The 23,124-nt window shown below is 34.0% G+C and overlaps 1 protein-coding gene across 14 annotated transcripts in view; it reads left to right on the top strand.

Annotated features, from left to right (window-relative positions):
* Positions 1 to 23,124, top strand: part of LOC145689315 (nucleolysin TIAR-like) — a 1,166,854-nt gene that overhangs the window by 1,112,176 nt on the left and 31,554 nt on the right. For 9 of the 14 annotated variants that reach the window (XM_081763481.1, XM_081763496.1, XM_081763473.1 and 6 more), the window contains 2 exons: positions 6,034 to 6,235; positions 7,809 to 13,824. The exons of 1 other annotated variant lie outside the window; for it this stretch is intronic. In XM_081763481.1, the coding sequence (XP_081619607.1) occupies positions 6,034 to 6,159 (126 nt within the window). In that variant the 3' untranslated portion in view covers positions 6,160 to 6,235; positions 7,809 to 13,824. Of the gene's footprint in view, positions 1 to 6,033; positions 6,236 to 7,808; positions 13,825 to 23,124 lie in introns of those variants that run through there. 4 more of the 14 variants (XM_081763477.1, XM_081763465.1, XM_081763490.1 and 1 more) reach the window with 4 other exon arrangements.

Genomic DNA, 23,124 nt, shown 5'->3' with positions numbered 1-23,124 from the left:
CAAGACTTTCACGTTTTGTACTACCATATTAGTACACAATCGATTAAAGTATATGTATTCCTCAAACTCTTGGGGGTGTCAGTTGCCCCCTCCTGCCCCCCTAAATGACGCCCCTGCCCGTATGATATATACAGTAGTATCCTTTATTTGCAGGGAAAATCCAATGAAGAATGATAATCAATGTAGAAAAAAGTATTATATGTGATACCTATGTATTGTAATAAGTTTTCACAAGTTCAATGCCATACCTCCTATGTGATTCTTGGAATATATGTCTGTTCGTTTTCTCATGTGTGTGTTCATGCGTTCGAATTCTACGGGGAGTGCAGTGCCTCGAACAGAAACTTGAATAACCCTTTGAATTATAACTTTTCGTTCTGTTCTGTTCTTTATGGCTTCGCTATTTTTTTAATATATATATATATATATATATATATATATATATATATATATATATATATATAATATAAAGCACATAACTGCCAGCAGCACTACTGTGTTAACAATATCCGTTTCGGCAACTCTGCAGTTGTTTGTAAGCGATCAGCTGTATCACCTTAAACTATGAACGCAGTGTTTAAGCGAACTTTCATTGTACACTATTGCTTTCCATACGTCTGCATAGTCAGTATAAATTGTAAATAGTATCCAAGTGGAACATACCAATATTTAAGAGTTGAGGTGTTTACTGTTGAGGATCAAGTATTTTTAGTCACAGAATTGATTGAGAGTTCACTTGCATTCATATTTGAACAATCTGATGTAAAAATAAATAAATAAATAAAGAAGGCATAATCATTTTGTCCTTGGCCTTAATTATCATATGCAGATTTCGTGCTTTACGTATTTAGTTGTGTGTTTTATAACTATATGCATTTCAATGTTAATATACAATCGTTAATGGGTTAAATTTCATACTATATATCGTGTTGTTCGTGTCTGTAACTTTCTTCAGTGTGTCTAGTTCTCGTGTAGTACCGCTGCAGCTAAATAAAATTGAAATCACGGGGGAAATGGAGGATCCTTCCCCTGTCCTCTCCGGCTATTGTATTGATAAATTGATGCCAATGTAGTGTTTCTGACATGTCTGTATTCAACGCTTCGGGAGAGAAAATTCCTTTTTGGTTACGAGAGACGAGCGCTATACAGCCAAATGGGTTTCTGGCTGGATTTAACGTTTATTGCAGTATAGTGAGGATTAGTTAGAACATAGAGCATGCTTTGAAGGCGCCATGGGAGTTGGATAATTTGGACTTCCTTGGTGTTGCATATTACGGTGTTTCATCTATGACTGTTGTGTAATATGTAAGTCCATTAGCACATGTACGCTCATCAGTTGATGTAGTTGTTAATGAGAGGGTAAACTTGTGGCTAGTCGAATGTGTGTGTGTGTGTGTGCACATGTCAACATACGTATTCCTATTAATATAGTGTGAACACTGTTAGTAATATATTTTTAAATGATGCCTGTCGGGAAACTTGCTAAATTGTAGGACAATACTTTTGTTCAGGTGTTAATCGATTAAACGGGCTTACGAGAATTGTCATAAGAAATTTTCTTATTATTAGTAGTAGTAGTATTGTGCATATGTGGTAATAATACTCAGTATTATTCGTGAAGTTTACAAGCACTATGAATTCAGTATTATGGTTCTTGAATTATATTGACGATTTAATTTCAGTCGAAGAGATTCACTAGGATACGTGAATTTTTAATAACAAAGTGCGCTTTAAAAATACAAAATGAACTTACAGAGAAGTCTTTTCCAATCTAATACTCTTATATTCGACCTGAAACGTTACTACATTAAAAAAAAAAAAATCAAACTATAATGCGAGAATTGTTGGGATTCTTATTTTTCTTTTCCTCCTTCAATAGCAGACAGACGAAACGTAATATTCAAGTAGGGTCCGAACCATACTCCAAGTCATAAGCGCCGACTTTGGGGGGGCAGGACACTTTTGGTCTCCCCAATATTTAGAGGTGGGGTCCTCGCCCCTCCAATATAATCCGGACGAGGAAGAATTAACAAAGAGGAGCAAGAATTTCTGTTGTAAACTTCGTCATTCCTTTAATTCAACGTTAGGAATATCCTTCTAGGAATGGGTGCGAGTCGAGCTAAAACTCGACTCGACTCGAATTCGAATCGAGTTCCGAGTCGAGTCAAACATAATTTTCTCGAGTCAAGTTCCGAACCGAGTCGCTGTTTTTTAGGTCGTGTTTCAAGTTGAGTCGAGTTTGATAAATGGCTCGCTCGTTCAGCTCGTTTTAACTCGTTTTAAAATCATGGCATGATTAGACTGGAAAGCGAAAGCCATGAGAAATGTAAGCGATAAAGTGCAATACTTTTAGTATTGTTCACGAGAGGGGACACTGCTTGTATCTCGTTTCGTCTCGATAACGAGACGACAAAGGATTTTATAACGAGGCCTCAAATGTCGTTAGCACCAATTTAAGTATATACTTTAGTTCTTACTATCAAGGCTGAGACCTGAACTGTCGAATTTTTGAGCCCCAACAGAAGCTCAACCTGGGTAATGATGTAAACTTGCTCGGCTCAGTTCAACGGAGCGAAATGCTCGGGCCGGCATGGTTGGGATGAGCCATCGATTCACCCCAAATGAGCTATCAGCTCGCTTCGTCTCGGTTTGGATGAGCCATCGGCTTAGATCAGCTCCCCCAAGAAGACAATCCTAAGCCCGAGCCGAGCAGTTTTGAACATGTTTGACCAGCGCCCTATAATTTTTAACAATATTTGGCCTTAGCCGAATCCTTGCTTCTCAGGAACTCAAATCCAGAATCTCGTGAACGATGGCCATGCCTCCTAGACTTCACGACTACCGAGGTCGGCAGTCAATTAGTTTTTAGTATTCAGATAGAAGCCACCTATCTTTCATGTTTATACACGGTGTTGTTATAATAATAATAATAATAATAATAATAATAATAATAATAATAATAATAATAATAATAATAATAATAATAATAATAAGTTGTAGTAACAGTAGTATCATTGATAATAATTACAGTCTATGTAGGATAGTTGAAGAGAGTACTTGAAACTACATAAAATTTAGCTCCATTTGGCTCGTTCTGGCTCGTCTCGACTCGAAACTTGACCTGAATTCGAGTCGAATTGAAGGAAATTTTTCGAGCCGAATTCTCGAGTCGAGCTTAAATATGTCTGTTTCGAGTCGAGTCGAGTTTCAAAGAAAACTCGCTTGAAGTCGCTCGTGGCCTCCCTACATCCTTCTTATTCGATAGAAAAGGCGGTTTTCAGACTGGTGTTGAATAGAGCACTGAAGCTTCAACCAACACTGTGGCAACACTGACCTGACAAGTGAAGATCAATGCAGTATGAATTTTGCAGCGGAGTAGCGGATCGAGATTTGGGGGGAAAGAGGGGGCCTTCATCAAGGAATAATTGAAAACGGTTGAATACGATGATGATATATTTATTCATTGCTTGGACCCCCCAATATTTTCTTCAAGTCAGCGCCTATGCTCCAAGTCCTAGCAGGATGTGAAACTGTTAGTACGCATATGGAAATAAAGCACTCGTATAACCATGATACTGCAGAGTACCCTACCTCCGTTGCTTGAAGAGATATCGTAGTTTTCAAAGTAAAGAAGCTCAAGTGATTTTTGGTTCACATCTGAATTCATGGTTTTATTGATTCTTTGGATTTTTCAAGATACGCCATCCAATCGTCTTAAAAACTATTTGTAATAAAAAGAGTACGGATACTAACTCAACCTGTTTGAGCTTCCTTGGGAAGTATGGAAATTCAATAGTTTATGTCTTGCTTCTGATGCAAGAGGTGACTGGTTCAATCCCTAACCATTTGAACTCACGGGGTAACCTCTTGGTTTCTCAGATTTTCCCTTCCATATTCTAATTCTACTAGTTTTTTACAGAGGCCATATTTTGAAATATTTTGTGGCCATATATGTTTTATAATAGCCGAAGAAAAAGACAGTATTAAGTTGATGCCATGTATATATCAGGTTTTTTTTTTTTTTTTTTTTTTTTTTTTTTTTTTTTTTTTTTTTTTTTAAGATGTATTGAGCCTTTGCAGGTAAAAACGAAAAATACATTTCTTATGAGTTTCAAATAACATTTTGTTCGATGACCTGCCATTTTTCTTGCTACATCGTAATCCTGTCGTTATAAAAGTGATACGTGGTTTTCACAGGACACTCTTGAAACTAATTTAACACCTTTCAGAGAGTCCTGTAGAGATATCGTAGTTTTAATAATAGCCTGACGATATTAGATCTGAGCTATATAGTGGGTGCATTGAAAGCTCCCAGGCAAGTTCTCTTGATTTGTGGCTCAGTGGTAGAGCGTTCACCTACGGTGCTTGGGGTCCCTGGTTCGATCCCAGCTCACGCCGTGTGGACTTTGTGGTGGACAAACACCGTGCTCGTCAGTGTTCTCCCCTTTCCTCCCAGTTTCTTCATTCCACCATTTCACTCATCTCTCATCATCACCGTCTCCTTTAGCCTAACAGGCATAACCGTGGGACGTAAAACAAAGATTTCATTTAATTTCATTTCACATGATGATATATCCTAGTCTTATATATAATAGTTTGTGTATAATGGACCAGTTTCTTGAAATTCGTATCACTCAAACACCTTGGTATCTACATACAGCTTCTCATATGTTCAGTTTCAAATGGCTGTTGCTTTGATCAAAGCAGTCTGTCTACCTTTCAAGCTCGAGAGGAAAACAGGAAGTTTTTTTTATTATAAGTAGTGAGCAGATTGAGTAGTGTTGCATGTTCAAATGGTATTCTCAATCTGTACCAGTCTATGACATAAGACAAAGATGTCAAACTGCCTGAACTACTATTTTTGCGTAACATTCTTAGACAACATTTTGCGTAACATGACGTGAAATTCAGGTCATGAAGAGCAGAACTTACTATTCAAAAGAAATCTCAAACGCTACTCGGATTCATGTCTGAACCATTAAGCCTACGAACGCAAGCACAATATGCAAATACACTTAACGCGAGGCTACGGAGACGTCTCAGATCTATTGAGGAATGGACATATACTTCCATGAAATTCTTTTCTTTAGGATAACTCATACCAATCTGCCAAAATATTCATGATTCCTTCTGCGACATCGGAAAAATTGCATTTACTTCTTTCACAGTTCATTGTCAATGCGACTTTGTTGAATCCTTTGACTACTCAGTAAGCCACAGGGTTTACCTTCTCATGTAATTAAGTTGTAGTTTATGTGAGGAGAAAAATATTCTTCCAACTTTCCTCTTAGAATGAGAGTTAAAACTTGGATACTTTCTCTTCTTTTCCTTGAAACTACGATTATTTTTAAGTATCATGTAGTGTCACATTTTCTTCATATTCACTTCCATAATTATTGCAGAAACTATGTAAATAGTCATGCTTGAACATATATGGTATTTTAGTAATCATCAACTGAATGATTATCAATTTCAAATAATAGGAATTGTGTAATCACCTTAGTATTTGTCTTCAATTTGCAGAATATATTACTACATCTCGAACATGCTAGTTTTGTTTATTTTAATCAAATAGCTGAGAGTTTTTGTAAAAGTAATGTAGCTCCACCACTGCAGTAATATTTGTTTCTTTATAAGGAAAAGAATTTATTAAGTTTCTACTAATTGCATGTATTTAATACTTTTAATGTTCTATTATTATAATTATTATATCTTTTTAATAAATTTAACGTAACGTAAGTGCAATATTATATACTTATATTAAGAAGCCTTTTTTGTTTGATGAAGGTGCTATTTTTATGTATATATACTAACATTCAGAATAAGAAGGAATAGAATTTTTTAATGTAATATAATATCCACATCATCATCTACAGAGAGATAAAAGTATTTATATAGTTGTTTTTCAATTAGCGTATTTTTTTGGAAACAGTCGAAGTTCTTTTCCCTCAATTTTTTCTCTGTTTCTCTTAAATACACTTCTTGAAACACTGTGGATATTGATGGCACCTTCACTTGTTTTCATCACTAAAGTCACTTCTGCAGAGCCCGACGGCCAGGGTTGGTTGGGATGCTAAGTTTCAACAGATTGGACAGAACATCATGAATTCAGGTCTTAATGGCGGATCGTTGCTTGTCTGCCCTCCAATGGCGGACTAAATCTCACCTCCCTTCATCATTCTTCATCATCATCTGGATACCTCCATTTGAACAACGATGGAAACGTACATGCCAGGTTGTCCCCTGTCAGATTCCTTATATATATATCTCTCTCATCGTTTACTTTTCTTTTTCTTTTTGTTAAAGTCTTCTTTGTGTTATGTTTATTATTTCAACTGATGTTTATTATTTCAACTGCTATCAGAATGAAACATTTACTTTTAATTTTTCGTTTCAACGTGGATACAATTTTTTCTTATACTGAGACGTTTATATATATATATATATATATATATATATATATATATATAAACGAAGCATTAGATACGATTAGAAAACATCGTACTTCTTAAAAATAATAATTTATTTTTACCATACAATTGCTAACATGTAATGAATCATTGAACAAAAGCAACGTATCAAAACGTTAACTTAGCCACCACTGTTATACTAGTTTACTCAAAGATTTTTTTTTAACTGATGTAACACTAAAAATGAACATTATTTAAGCAGCTTTGTTTTTGTTTTTTGTTTTTTTCCGCCAAATTCGGAAATTGTTGTTCTTCTAAAAGTTAGAACTTTTATTTGCATTCTTTGGTTTTACTTTTTCCGAAAAATACGATAGTATTTTTTTTTTCAATTCATGTTTAAATTCGCAGTTAATTATAACCTTTTATCAGAAAAGATGAAAGTATAGCGTATAACTGTATGAAATTAATTCTTGGCATAGTCTAGCCGCATATTTTATACATTTCTCCGCATGTTTGCTTTTTGTTTTAATTTCTGGTTATTTTCTTCACATTCTAACAAAAAGATAACCAACGTGTTAACCTTCTTTAAAATCTCTGTATTTCTCTTTTTGAAACTTCTCGATGTTCATGTTTGTGCTTAGTAAAATTTTCAAACAGAAAAAATGCTTGCATTGCATGATACATATGTAAATCTATTGTGCATGATTACGATTATCGATACTAATTAAAGTAAGTTTGCGTGTATATGTTCGTTTGTGTGTGTGTGTGTGTATAATCGTATGCAAGATGTATATCTATATGTGTATATGTTGTTTGTACGACTACCACGCTGTAAACTGTTACTAAACTTTATTTGTATGCTGTGTCTACGCATAACATTGTGCCCATTGCCACTGTGTTAAAAGACAAGTATTACGTTTTCACTGTCTTTAGTGAACAGCACAGAGAATATTGCAAGAATAATAATAAAAAGCGTATTTGAAAACGACAAGTTTTTTCGGTTATTTGTGTGCATGGGCTGATGAGTCTAAATATTCTTGGCAATTTATATATACTTTAAGTCATCTTAATGCTTGATGTTTATTTAACGAAATACTTTTATTTAGAAACAAATATTTTTTGGAAGAGTGTATTTTTAATTAGAAATCAGCTTTATAAATTTTTGCTGAAAATGTCTATTTTTTTTTTTTTTTTGTTCTTTTACAAAAACTTCTCAAAATTATTAAAAATATTCACAATCATAACAAATGTATCTAAATTTTCTTGTAAACAAAAATTTTGAAATACAAAACTTATTTATGTATATTTTTTGTTTTATAATTGGCATTTGTTTAACAGTAGACTAATTAGAATATTAGCGTCTTCGTCAACTAAATCAGGGCTCTCTCTTTCTTTCAGGCACAGTGATATGCATAGACTATGTAGCCAGCTGTCTACTCTCCTTCATGCTACGTGCATTAAACAAGTGACATATGATTGAACTCATAAATATATATATATATAATAAAAGAATGAATGAATGAGAAGAACCAAATGTTTTAACATTATTGTGGATAACAATGATCCAACAACAATTGCTGCCCTTTTTCCAGCAAATCTTGCTGTGCTGCTTTTTTTTTTCCTACTACTACCATGTGGAGTATCCTGAATCATAGGCTCATTGTTTTGTGCCAATTTGTCCAGGTCTTGCCAGAAACAGAGACTTCTACAACAAAAAATATACACACATATGTATATATATATATATATATATATATATATATATATATATATATATATATATATAAAACATACATTTTCATATTTATATATACATATGTATGACTATACGATAAACAGAAGCAGGCATGATGGGATTAGGTAGAATTAGTCGAGCACATATAATTTCACAAATCCATCCATTTATTAGGAAAGTAACTGAAAAACCGGATTATAAAGTCTTTTTAAACAAACAGTATGAATACATAACACACACAAGTACATACATTCACATAATAAAATTGTATATTTATCGAAGAAACAAGGAAAGAAAATGGATGTGGTGATCGTCTAACACTGTGTACACTGTATGTACTCAAGTAGGAACATTGCTATCTGCATAGCAGCACACTAGTGAAGTAGTTTTTAAACCTTTAGACAAAAGCCAAGTAAAACAAATCCAGAAAGAGCTGTAAAATATAATACAAAGACTGTAGATTTGCTAGGTTAGGTCAGCATTGTATCGCATAACATATGCCATGGATATTGTTAATTACATTTATGATAATAAAAGAAAAATAACGAAAATAGGGAAAAAGTAATGCTACTTATAAGAAAAAGGAAATGTATATCCTCGTCCTCCATGTGCATATGATTCTGCCTATAAGAAAGGGCACAAGGCCAATTGGTTATGTACTTAATATAATGCAATTACAATAAAAGTACTAAGCATTTACAAAAACACATTGTTTCTTTTCAGTTTCACATATTGACTTTTATAATTAGGTTAATTTTAACTTTCGTTTTTTTTTAAATAAAAAAGAAAAGGTGTATTTACACACTTCATTTTTATTCCCTTCAGTAAAACTCATGTAATGTAGCCGTAAGATTTTTTTATTATAATAATAAGTATGTGATATACTCTGTGCTGTTTTTGTATAAAGCAGTATGTTCGTCTTTCTTTCTTTTCTGACATTCTCTGGGCATCAGTTGGCAGATGACGATTGGCTAGCTCCAACTCTCCTCGTTTGATGGTAGAAAGAAGGCAACAAACAACTGTCCCACATAAGTTCTGTTCTCGTTATTTTTTCTTTCTTCCTCAGAAGTTAATGAAAAATAAAATAAAGTTAAATAAGTGATGTGAGTGCGTGAAGTGCGTAAATGTGTGTTCCGTGATGGCGCTAGTTTCTAACTGGAACTGGAAATGAAATAAAAGGAATGAAGAAAGACATCAGCAATTATTGCTTACACATTAGATAAACTAAAATATTGCTTCGATAATAGAGGACTTGTGCACTTTCGTATAGGTTTTCATATGTTCATGTTTTTTTTCTTTTTTTTTCCCTTCGGAAGAAGGTGGAAGAAAGTGAACACTATTAAAAGACTTGGTCTACAATGTCAGAGACTAATTTTAGAAAAACAAAGTAAAGGAGTAGGCATGCTACCAATTTATATATATATATATATATACATACATATAGTGTGATGTGGTGAGTGTGGTGTGATGTACAAGTTGTTGGATATAAAATTAGTGGCACCACATCAAACCAACTTTGCACAGGACTTTTAAAAATATGTTTTTAAAGAAAAAAATGAAAGAAAAAAGGTGGAATTTTGTGTATTCCTCTTGTAAAATCATCATATACTTGTGAAACAGTTGTGTGTATTAAAGTTTAAGGGGAAAATATATTTAAAAAAAAGGTAAGGGACAGGGGGATTATTTTCATAGCATAAGTATTTAAAAATGTACTGACGACATGGTCGATATGTAGTTGTTAAGAAAAAACAAAAAAACAAAAGGGAAATAGTTAAATATAAATGTCCCTTTCAACATGTACAAAGTATAATGTAGTTAGCTGAAGAAAATAAAGCATACCATTATGTAGTAGTTAGTTTTCACAATAGTTAACAGCGAAAAACTGATGAGTGCAAGGGAATACCCCCAACCTAGATCCGATTGTTTATGAGAAAAGAAAATCATAAGAACAAGCAGGTAAACAATGTAGTTTCTAGTAGACTAGAATTTAAATGTAGTGTTGATTTAAAAAGAAAGTAAAAAAAAAGAATGGATCATATATAACCCAAATGTTCTTAACTGTATCCACCATGACAAAACCCAAGGAACAATCTGAGAGGTCAAATCTCAAAAAAGTGAGGGAGGCTGAAAGCACAAAAAGATAGATATATATTATCTATAAGTATATATATATATACATATATAAATATATATAACCATATATATATATTATATGAGAAATTAGTTCGAAGAGATTAGCTATTTAGTGTTTAGATGTAATTTCAGTGCCGCAGATGCCATAGCCATAGTCATAATATTACCATTGAACCCAACCCTCACTTGTTTCAGGCTTGCCATCTCAGTAATATACAAATATAAATATATATATACATAAATCCATCGATATGGAAAGAAAATTAATAGACCTTGCAAAGCATCTACATAATCTAATCTTCACCTGTCCAGATCCTATTTAACATCATATACATTAAATATAACTAAAAATAAAAAGATATATTTAATTATCTGATACCAAAATCCTATCAGTGATGATTTAGTTTTTAGATAAATCGGAATGCAAGAAGTAAAATATATCAGATTGTTACAGAAAGTGTGTGCACAAAAGTATCACTGGATTTACAAAGAAAATTCTCAATAGCGTAACGATGATTTAGATATGTGAATTAAAAATTTGTAGATATTCTTAATGTTTTGAAAGCAGTAAATCACAAAAATGAAAGAATTAGCCCTTTCTGGATTAAAAATGAAAAGAAGATAGCCTTAACTAGAATCCTAATATCGGAATTTTTAGTCTCTTACAATAGCATATTCGAAAATAAACATGCAATCAAAGTAGATTTTAATCTAATTAAAGTAGAACCCAATTTGGTCATTTTTACTTTTAACTGTGATAAACTGGATTAAAAGGAAGAAATTAAGGGAGAAGTTACATCATTGTAAGTTAATCATAAAAAACGAAAAAACCTTTTAAATTTATTTGTGTTAGTGTCCAAAAGATGAAATTATTACTTAAAATAGCTAAATACTCTTTTAAAGAGCAAATTGATTGTAAGAGGCTATTATATCTGGTGAGATTTTTTGTAAATCTTGTGTTTGATCATTTTGAATAAAAGGAATTGCTATTTTTGTGAAATAATTCTGTAAAATAATGATAATAACTATATAGCAGAGTCACGAGAAAATTTTGTCTATCTTTTTTAAATTTTCTGCCAGTTTATTGCCTGTTGAACCAATGAATAAGAAATGAGAAAAAGAAGTATAAAACTCAGATTATTGAGTCTAAGCAGTATTTCTATATGGTGATGATGATATATAAGATTAAAAAATTAAGGGGAAAAGAAAGCATAAATCAGACTGTTGGGCATAGCATTATTAAAATATAAAGAAAAGAAAAAGTACTCCTTGGGTTAGCCTGTTATTTTTGTCTAGTGTACCTTTAATTTTCTTCTCTGTGTGTTGGGTCGTTCGTTAGTGAATATATTTTTTTGTGTTTTTCATTGTAGCAGGGTATTTGATAATGTGAGGAGTCAGTGTACAAATAATTTTGTTCCCCCTCTCTTTGGTCTGAATTCAGTCATCCTCCACCAGATTTGTATTGTTTCTCCTTCACGTATCTTGTCTGGTGTAAACTTTTTTAGATACGGTTGAAAGCTCTTTTCATAAAACTGTTGTAAGTGAATGAAGTATATTTAGTCTATTGTTGATCTAGAATGTTTGTGATCTACAAAAAGTCTGTAAATGTAAAATAGAATACATAATATATCCACATATAAATATATATATTCATATATTTTTTGTCTGAAATGAGAAATTCTTGAACGAAGCAAAACAAAATGGAAATAATGTGAGACTATGTAAATGAGTTTGTTGGAACTTTGTTGATATTTTGATAACCATGTCCTATTATTGTGGATGACTGAATGCAAGACATAATTCATATCCTCCATTTCCACGCAATGTCGTGTGAAATATTTCTAAATTTTTATTATTACTCTAATGAATATTTGTTTTCACTAAAAGCTCACGTGCAGTGTTGCAATGTGTTTTTTGAGAGATTGATGACGGGGAAATTCCTTCGAAAGGTGTGCCCCTTTGTGTACCTTGTGAGTTAGCGAATGACAGAATTCAAAATGGGTTAAAAGTATATATATACATATATATATTATAAATAAGAAGCTAAACTAAATAACAACATTTTATACTCTATGAATGGAAGTAAAAATGTTTTGATACAAGAAGCTAAAATGAAAAAAAAATATATATATATGATACAGTTTAGTGCTATTAAAACCAGTCATTTTTCCCCTCATAGTGTCTGTATGAAGGTTCAAAAAAATAAAATCCAAGATTATATGCATTATAGTCATAGATGCACTTAACAAAGTTATTTTTAATTTCCAAGAACAGAGCGCATTGGAGCCACACTTGCAATATTATAGTTTGTATAAATGGAATACGACTTTTACAAATAATAAAAATCACTGTACTTATGCAGTGTGTTTCTTCGTTACAATGATTTGTTTTAAAACAAAGCAAGAACTGCAGTTACTTTATATATATTTGCAGTGAAAGTGTAACGATCTTTCTCCAGTAGAAATTACATAGGGGATAGACTTCTGTAGCAGATACACTGTTTTGAGCGACATATAAAGAATAACCAAAATATGTGGACATAACGGACAGTGCTGTTGTTGAGATGTCAATTAAACTCAACTTTTTCAATTTTTTAAATATGATTTCATGCGTCAGGAAACATACTCGTAATAATAATGATACAGACACTCATAAACACACCAAATTGGTTGTGGTCAGAATGAGTATTTATACAAAACTAAAATATGCTCCATTAATTTGTTAAAACATTTTTTTTTAAAAAAAAGGGAAGTGGTGTTTTTAAAATTGATTTTATTAGTACAGGAATAAAAAGTAATCTGAATGGCTTGAAAACTTAAAAAGCTTAGATTATTCTTTTGATACAGACATTTAGATATAACTTTTTAAGGTGAAAAATTTGTTTTTAACATACTATTGTAAAGAAAATCAGACAGAATAGTATTTTTTTTATTTTTTTGTAAAGCTTTAGAAATTAAAAAATGTACATATATGGTTTATGGGGGTTTCCTTCACAATGAAACAATAAAATACAACATGCTAAGAATTGTCATTCGGGTATGAAATTCCGCACTTTAGATGACAATTATTTTTATATATAGCATATTCTGTCTCCTAATCCCGACAAATAATTTCCCTTGTGTTTGGGTAAATTATCTGATTTTATTTGATTATTATTAATCACCATCGCGATAGAATGGTGCAGATATATTTTTCTTAAAGCACACCTGATACGGAAAAATGGTGGACAAAAATGTATTTTGAGATTTGTTTTCCAATGTTGGTGAATGTGGCTTGAATTGTACTCTCTGTTCTGTCCCCACAATGAAAGAAAGAAGGGAAAAAACGAATAAAAAATTATGCACTCATCCTATCAGTACCTCCTACACATATAAATATATATTATATCCTGTACAGCAGAGTTTTATACCAGCATCACATCTTGGCTCTTAACAAGAGGGTGGAAAAATTACTAAATAACAGTTGAACCAAAATGTAGATAACAGGCATACCTAGATTGGTAGAGAACAGTGGAATTGAAAATAAAGAAGTTATAATAAAATCTTATGTGTGTGTGTGTTTATTGCTACTCTCCCTTATACATATTTCAGGTCGACCTTGTATATGATATATATATATATATATATATATATATATATATATATATATATATATATATATATATATATATAATCGAGTACAGCTAAAACTACTGATACATTTTTGTAAGTATGGAAGTCTGTTGAAACTATATTGCTGACATAATAATTTGATAAAGCGGATCGTGTTAAGAATGCATAAGCAATTTTCAGCGGCGATTCCTACATGGAACAGATGCAACAGGCTGTTCCCTCACTTTTGTGTGTCTAAGATTTTAAGTTATTCTAAAACTGGATTTTCTACGGAAAAATCTCCATTCACTGCCTTACTGCAAGCAAGCTCCATGCAAGAATGTAACGCCGTTCAAGTTAACATTCAATTGATGTCGGTGATGAGAGAGAGATTTTCTTGCGAACGAAACCGAACAGACACGAACATAGCAATGAAGCAGAGGAAGCTCTGCGTTTGACATGTTCGTACCAGTGTATTGGGCATAATGATGTTTAGCACATCATACAGTTCAGTTTATGTAATTTAATTTGCTAAGAAATAAAAGATTTTGCTCATCGTTTTATATAACGTTGTATGTGATATTGTATCACTTCTTTGATAAAAATTGGGAAAACTTAGGTTTCCTTACTGTGTCAATCCGTCTGAAGTGGTCCAAAGATGGCGAAAATGGTTGCTCAACCATCTCCGAAAATTATAAAAATTGGAGTGTGATGAACCTTGTGTATGAGAAGGTGAATAACATCATTCACATTGTCGTATGTACAGTCCACAGCAAAAAACCTGCAACATGAGCATGTAAGTTTATTGTAAAACTACACCTAACAGCGCAGGGAATCAACATAACGTCAAAGTGGCACGAATCACACTAGAGAAACCTCGGCATCCTCCCCTGCACACTTATTTTGGACCAAAAGACTTCGTCGTTTCACAATAAACTTACATGCTCATGTTGCAGGTTTTTTGTTGCGGACTGTACAAGTGTTCCTGAATGGTGGCCATCTTTGTTGTCGGTGGAGTGCCAATTTTTGCATTTGCAAGCGTTTACGAAAATTACAGTTCCTCAGGACGTACGAATTAGATGAACACCAACCAAAAACGAATGTTTAGAGGAGAGACCCAGATACACGGAGAACATATACTCTTGCTTCTAAATAGATAAGCAGGGTTGCAAACCAATACATGAAATCACTAGAAAAGTACAGAAAATGACACTTTTAAAGGAGCTTTAATTTAGAATGGCATAAAGTGGAGAGTTCATAAGTTTTGTGCTGAATACTATTGCATGTAAAGAGTCTGCAGAAATATCTACACCTATGATACTACTGGCAGTATAGATTTATGGGGTCCGAAAGTTGAAGTTTGTGATTTTGATGCCATGTTTAAGGTGTAATATCTCAGGAGGGCAAAGCGCCAAACATTGTTGCTTAGGCCACAAATAGTTCTGTATGGAGTAAACTATTGCCAAAAAAACATGACATATTACACGGAGAGAAAAGTAAGAACATGGTAAAAACGCGAAGAAAGTACGCGCGTAACGATGGTCGTAGAGCACAAAAATTTAAATGTTTTGATATGTTTCATACTAGATCTCAAAAACTACGCATGGTTCAGCAATTAGGTCCGTTTTTGTTTCTGTTCAGTGTGCAAAAGTTTGCGAGTAGCGTTTGTTCCATCTTTCTAGCTCCATGATCATTGCCACATCTATATGGTAAGAGAGTTAGCTACCCCTTACACACACGACACTCATCGTCGAACTGGACCGCGGTATTAAGGTACTTAATGTATCAGCAAAGTATCATCGAAATCCAATCCCCGTTCAGAAATTAATGTGTTCACAAGGTTGCGTTATAGAACTGGCACGATCTTAAAAACCTTAGTGGGTGGTAATCGGAACTGTCCGAACAATCATATCCTCTTACAAGTGACATTGTTACTTAACTTATGTTCAACGACGTTGCCATAGCTTTGGTCCCCATTACACTGTGATTAATGGCTTACACATTAGGTTCTTTCTTTCTATATAGAGAAGGGGGAAATAAACAAACACTGACCAATTTGCCTGCATATAGATCATTCCTTCTCAATGGAAAAAGAAATATTTTGTTGAAAGCGGGTTGAAAGTTTCAAATACAGGTGTAACAAAGCAACATCAAGCACTTGGAGTTTCCAGACTACTTTTTTCTTCGCCAAAACATTTGAGATATTCCATTCCATATTCATATGACGGAGAAGATCAGCTTTTGCTCACCCCCTATTTTTGCCGAGAGCTGCCGTCCAGTTCGAATTTTGTTCCTCTTCAAAGGAAGAAGGAAGATTTTTCCACCTCTCTTTTTCGTCAAAACCTTTCTCAAATGACAGAGAGGAATGCGCACTCCTCTGGTCGAGAATTGTCAGCTAGGTTGAATTTTTTGGCAACACCGGATTTCGGAGAAAATATCGGTTTCATTACCATGTAGGAGAAGAAGTTAATAGGTCAATTTTCCATACCTCCCCCCAAAGTTTTCAAGATGTTTCAAAAAGTTTACACCTATCTATTCTATCCTGATGAAAATGGCGTATTTGGGGAAAACATTTAAAATGATTGTTGTTGTTTCCCTTCTCTTCTATAGAATTACGGCAATAGCTTTTAGTAGCTGTAATTACAAGTTCTCGCAATTACACGATTTAAGCAGTGTTGCAAACTCCAGCAATGTTTATCTTATCTTCAAAACGGTTTGAGGTATCAAAGTGCTGTAAACGGCAAAATAATTTACACATGCATTACAAACCATACAAGTAAATAGATGTCATACTTATCAGTATTAAAAAAAAAAAAAAAACTTTCAAGAAAATTAAAATTTTCAAGCCCTGGTAACTTCGTTCCTATTCATTCGAAACAAGTCATACCATCACCATGGTATCCGACACTAAAGTATTTTTCGATGTGCATTATCCTGTGCATCTCCGTTATGCTGTATTTGCGTTAGAGGCTTCTAAACTTTGGATGTTTGTAATACTATAGCATCCTTAGTATGCAATACTGAATAATAAAAGTTATATTGCACATTGATTTGAAATATGTAATACTCTAACATAGTGCCATTTGAAAAAAAAAAAATTAACTTTGTATTGGGTTCGCAACACTTTGTTGGGTCTTTTTATTTAATACGTACATAGATGTCCCCCTCCTTACACTTGCTTCGTGCAAAGTTTCGATTTTCCCTCTCTCTTGGTTTGTCCGTTATAGCGGCTGGTCAAGATAAATTGTCCACCCTGTAGACATGGCAATGATCATGGAGCTAGAAAGATGGAACAAACGCTACTCGCAAGCTTTTGCACAAGTGAACACAAACAAAAGCGAGCCTAATTGCTGAACTATGCGTGGTTTTTGAGATCTAGCATGAAACATATCAAAACATTTAAATTTTTGTGCTCTACGACCATCGTTACGCGCGTGCTTTCTTCGCGTTTTTACCATGTCCTTACTTTTCTCTCCGTGTAATGTCTTTTTTTTTGGGGGGGGGGCAATAGTTTACTCCATACAGAACTACTTTGTGGCCTAAGCAGCAATGTTTGGCACTTTGCCCTCCTGAGATATTACACCTTAAACATGGCATCAAAATCACAAACTTCAACTTTCGGACTCCCATAAATCTATACTGCCAGTAGTATCATAGGTGTAGATATTTCTGCAGACTCTTTACATGCAATAGTATTCAGCACAAAACTTATGAACTCTCCACTTTATGCCATTCTAAATTAAAGCAGCTCCTTTAAAAGTCATTTTCTGTACTTTTCTAGTGATTTCATGTATTGGTTTGCAACCCTGCTTATCTATTTAGAAGCAAGAGTATATGTTCTCCGTGTACCTCGGTCTCTCCTCTAAACATTCGTTTTTGTTTGGTGTTCGTCTGATACGTACGCCCTGAGCAACTGTAGTTTTCGTAAACGCTTGCAAATGATGAAAAAAAAAAAATCAACCATGTTTATTTTGTTGCTGAAGTGACGTTTGAAATATCTCAGAATTCAGTGGTCATCATTTTATGTAAATAGTAGGTGTCACGAATAGTCTCAGAATCATCTCCATCCAAGTACTGCGTAAAAACATTAGATTACACAAGGGTTGATGATAGGTTATCAACATAGCTATGAAATAAGTAAAAATGATGAAAATGTAAGAACAAGCAGAAAAAGAGAATGTCTGATTAGTGCCAGATTTTTTCTTTAGCAAAGTAGGGATTGGAATATAGAAGACAAAGAGGATATCAAGTCAATGAACACTAGCAACTAATTGAACTGCATTTGTTGAACGATTAGAAAGTTGCAAATCATTTGTTGAACGCAACTACGTCTGCTAGAACTTTCAATAGCATTCAAAAATAACTTAAGCAGCTCTGTAGCAGAAGAAATGTTTAACGAAATAAGACATGAAATTTTCAGTTCTCCCTTTGTTGCAATGTTACTTCACAAAATAACAGGCGTAGCAACTTTAAACACTGTTACAAATGGTAAAATGATTTCCATGATTCACAGATGTTACTGAAATCGAATCACCCCAGTATTGGCCGAGCATGTGTGAAAATGAAATTAAGTCTTTAATGTCCCACGATTATATAGTGTAGGTAAAGATGGATGATTATGAAATAATTCGTTGAATGAAAATGTGGAAGGAAACAGGGGAACCTCGAGTAAACTCATGAGCATGATGTTTCCCAAGTTAAACCCATTCTATATTATCTTGGGTTTGACAATGCAGAAGGCTGTGTTACAATTTGACAGTACCCCGATCGGAAACAGAACCACACGCCACTACTAATTTCTCTTGTGATTATTGCCAACAAGCACAGTGAATTTGAGCTCAAATTGAAACTAGCTTGTTAAAAAAAAAAAAGCATCAATTCCAGTTCCTGACACACACAAGTAATTATTAAATATCAGCAAAATATTTTCCGAGTCAAATATACTATTTCAGATAAGCAAAGAGAAGTCATGCGTCAGAAATTGTTTCAGAATTAATGCTATATGAAATCGTACGTAAAAAACAGAAATTTTGAAGATTAATTCAGATTCTGTTAGACAGGCGCAGTATGGCATATTGGAACAAAGTGTTATCAAGTCTGTCCAAAATCACTTCATTAGTGTGTCAATTCTTAGAGAGTGTGCAAGGTATTCACTCACAACCGTTCTGATCAGTTAAGGACTTATTCTAATTCTTTCAAATAAAGACAGGGAACAAGTATTTCTAGATGGACCAGGTAAGAGTTCCACCGCTAAACTATGTTATCTAGACATTGAATAGTTTTCAATAATATACGAAGTAGCTATTCTCAGGTACCAATAATTCTAGATCGAAGTAATTTTGAACTCATTGTTTTTTTTTTCCTTAGTAATTTTGGGCTATGAAAGTATTTTGCCATATAACATCGTCTAAAACTTCAGTGCTGAGAAATTCGAATAGTTTCATCTCAACCAGTCCAATCTTCCGAGATACTTCAGCCTCTTTGCAACTCCGCGAGTCATCCCGTGATTGAGTCAAATAGAAAAGAAGTTTGCTTTTTACAATGGGGTTAAGAATTTATACAATCGTACATATAAAATCCTGATAGAGATAAGATTAGTATTTAAAAATAATTTTCAATGTTATAATGTTTCTGCTCCATATTTTTTTACGACTTATAAAAATGAATTATGTTTTTTGTCAAACGGGGTTTCTAGATATATTATCTGAACTCGTGATAATTCATAAGTTGCAACCCTGCTTAAACGAAATGGGCACTAGATTAGTTGGGAGTTTATCGTCCTTCTTCAGCACAATGTGAGTCATGAACCTACAGTTTAGGTGGTATTCGAACTATTGTAATGCATTCAATACTCTTCCACCGTCAGTCGAACCACAGACCACGTTCATCAAAGGTGCACGCGTAGCCACTAAACCAGGGGGAGAGCTGTGTGCATGCAGAGAATTCAGATTACTGTCAGTATGGTTTACAGTATTGCAGAAGTCAATATATTTTCTCCTATTTGTTCAGCGTTAATCAATGCGATATAACAGAAAATTAAACACAATTCATAAAATAATATTTAAGAATTTATGTTCTTCGAGATAATTGTAGCCACTTTTTGGTTAATTACTTTCTTAGAAAGTTACCAAAATTTATAATGATTTCTTCTAAGACGATAATCTGGATTTTTCTTTACGATAATTGTTCTAAAGCTGTTAAGCCCTACATGCATTTTAAGAATAATTTGATCTATATTATACTGGAAGCGCACATGAAAAATACTGTATATATTAAAGTGTACTCTTGGCTTTCTCATAGTTTACAAACTACTGATCCATATATTTGTAGGAGATCTACTTCATCAGCGAAACATGTACATAACTTACTTTCAAAACGTCTCTGCACTGGATGTAAGTGCTTGTTACTGTGAGAAATTATATATATATGTATATATATGTATCTGCTAGTTCTTATATGTATGTATATTATGCGAATGTCTGACACAGACATGAATGAGAGTAAACCTTCAACTCTTGAGGTCACTGCGCAATAGATACGGTGTAGTGGAGTGTTTTCTATGTATCTCTTTGCGATAATATGCTGCGAAGAGACACTCCGAACGCACTATATAAGGAAGTTTTGAATTCAGAACAGGTAAGTAAAGGGTTGTATATTTAAAAGTTTGTAGTAGTTTTTAATTTCGAGCTACGATAGAAAGAATGTGCTTTTATAACCGTATGCATAATAAAATCATGACAAAAAAAAAAAAAAAAGATTGGAGCGGATTTACAACTTTTATGGCCTCTACAAAGTAGTGTTTTATCCAGTCATATTAGAAGGAGAAAATTACGCCTCTATTTTTCTTAAACAATGGGTGTAGCGGGTGGATATATATAAGATAATATTATACAGTGGCGTATTTAGGATTTGGTTTCAGGGCTATGCACAACACGTAAATAGACACTTATATTTTTCCTTTTCACCCTTTAAAACCCAAAACACAAGGTCGTCATTGAGGAATCAGTGGGCGACAATTACCCACCTCAATTTGAGAATTATATTTTAATCGATTGTCTACTAATATACTAGGGGAAAAAACTGTAAAATTCGTATGTCAGTGGTAGAGACCTGCACAGACCGAATTTTTCGGCCCGAGCCCAATCCAGCCCGAACGTATCTAGGCCCGGTCCAGCCCGGGCCCGAAACGTTTTGGAGATTTTCGGCCCAAGCCCGGCCCGCCCCGATAAGATTTTCAAAATTCTTGGCCCAAGCCCGGCCCGGGCCCGATAAATTTAAAAATTTTGGCCCAAGCCCGGCCCGGGCCCGATAAATTTTGAAATTTTTGGCCCGACCCCGGCCCGATAATTTTTTAAAAAAAATTAGCTCGAGCCCGAATCTTTCTCAAAATTTAGTATTAAATTTGACCTAACCCTCAGAAAATTTCTAAACTCTTGTTCACGACCTGACGCTTGCCTCCCGAATTTTACCATTGCCTCCTAGAACTTTGCCTGTCATCGAGAGAACAAAAACTCTATTCCCTGTAACAAAAATCTAACTTAATTGATTTTTAGCATAAAGTGAAAATGGCAATATTGTTTAGCCACAGGCAAAACATTCCCACCCCTTCTTTTTATATTTTGAGTTCAGTGAAGATCAAGTTCAGAGCTCAATTTACCGCATAATGCCTGCAATCCTCTATAGTGAAAGTGGAGCCGCTAAGCAACACAAACTGTAAATAGCTTTACATTCTTTGTAACATTTTTCACGGACACACTTCTTCAACGTTTGGCTTTATTCCAATTATCGTTTAACGAAAGTCAATAATTATTAAAGAATTGCAATTGATCGGCCCCAGCCCGGCCCGACCTGAAGAGAAATCAGTGTCGGCCAGCCCAAGCCCGGCCCGGCCCAAAGAAATAACAGTGTCGGCCCGGTTCAAAGAAATAACGGAATCGGCCCGCTCAAGCCCGGCCCGTGCAGGTCTCTAGTCAGTGGAGGATCTTACCCCCAGGCAAATCTAAAATGACTCTTCTGCAAACACACATTGAATATTTGTAATCTCAAGTTAACTTAACTGATTTCATTTTAGAGAAAATGGAAATATTCAATTTTATTTGTGTACGTTTTTATCTGAAAGAAAATGTTGAGACAAGTTGAAACTGAAATATACTGATTGCAGCTTTAATGCAAGAATTGCAGACTGATGAATTTTATATGATATTATACAAAGATTTAGCAGTGAATATAACCTTCTGTTCTACCCGGGTTACTTGATACCCCCTCTTGATTTTCTTTAATTCAAATATTTATCTTCCTTTATAACTAAACGATGTAAATATTCCTTTGCTACAATAAGTAAATTCCCGTTATGTCGATATCTATACAAGTTGGTAATGGAACACCAGTTTCGATTATTAGATCATCTTAGTTTTGATGTTACTGACGAAGGCCGTCTTTAATCCAGGGTTTGAAAAAACCCAACCCACCTGGGCCCATATGGGTTTTTCGGGTTTAATTGTTTTTTGTTTTTTTTTTCGAAATATTTCAATGCCTTTGGGGTAAAAGTGTTAAAATTTGATTTATATTTCAAGATTGTCAGTATCGCAACTTGCAACAATATTCTGTTCACTACTGTTTTGAAAAAATGACCGCCATTTTGAAATTTTGCATTGAATCGCCGAGAAAATTTACACGGCAAATTTAGAACGTCTTGCTTCTATCCTCAAAATTTAAACTTAAAAGTCCGAAAATTGCACCCTGTAGCGTAGATACACTCTAGTTGAAAAATGGTTGCCATTTTGAAATTTTACGTTGGATCGCCGCCAAAATATATATACAGCTAATTTAGTGTGTCTCGTGCTTCTATTCTGAAAATGTCTATCCAAAAGACCCAAAATTGCGCCTTATAGTGTAGATTTTGAAAAAAATACCGCCATTTTGAAATTTTACGTTGGTATGCCGCCAAAATCTATACAGGAAATTTAGTGTGTCTCGTGCTTGTATCCTGAAAATTTAAACTTAGAAGACAGAAAGTTGTACCCTGTAATGTGTGTGTGGTGCAGGCAGACAAACGAACAAGTGTAGATCAAGTCATCCCAGGAGCCTTAGTAACGTTCGCCAAATATGAATACCAAATATATTAATTTAAAACAAAGATATCATTCATGGCAAATATTACAGCGTAAAATAAACGGTTTTGTTTTTGCAGTTCACTTCCGATACTTTGCGCGTTCAATTACGGGAATTTCCCTAGCACTAGCAAGACGGTTCTTTC

This window comes from Thermobia domestica, chromosome 1 (assembly GCF_964235325.1).
Source record: "Thermobia domestica chromosome 1, izTheDome1.hap1.1, whole genome shotgun sequence".
Taxonomy (NCBI): Eukaryota; Metazoa; Arthropoda; class Insecta; order Zygentoma; family Lepismatidae; genus Thermobia; species Thermobia domestica.
Note: the sequence above shows the minus strand (reverse complement) of the source record. Positions and strands in the feature narration are given on the sequence as shown.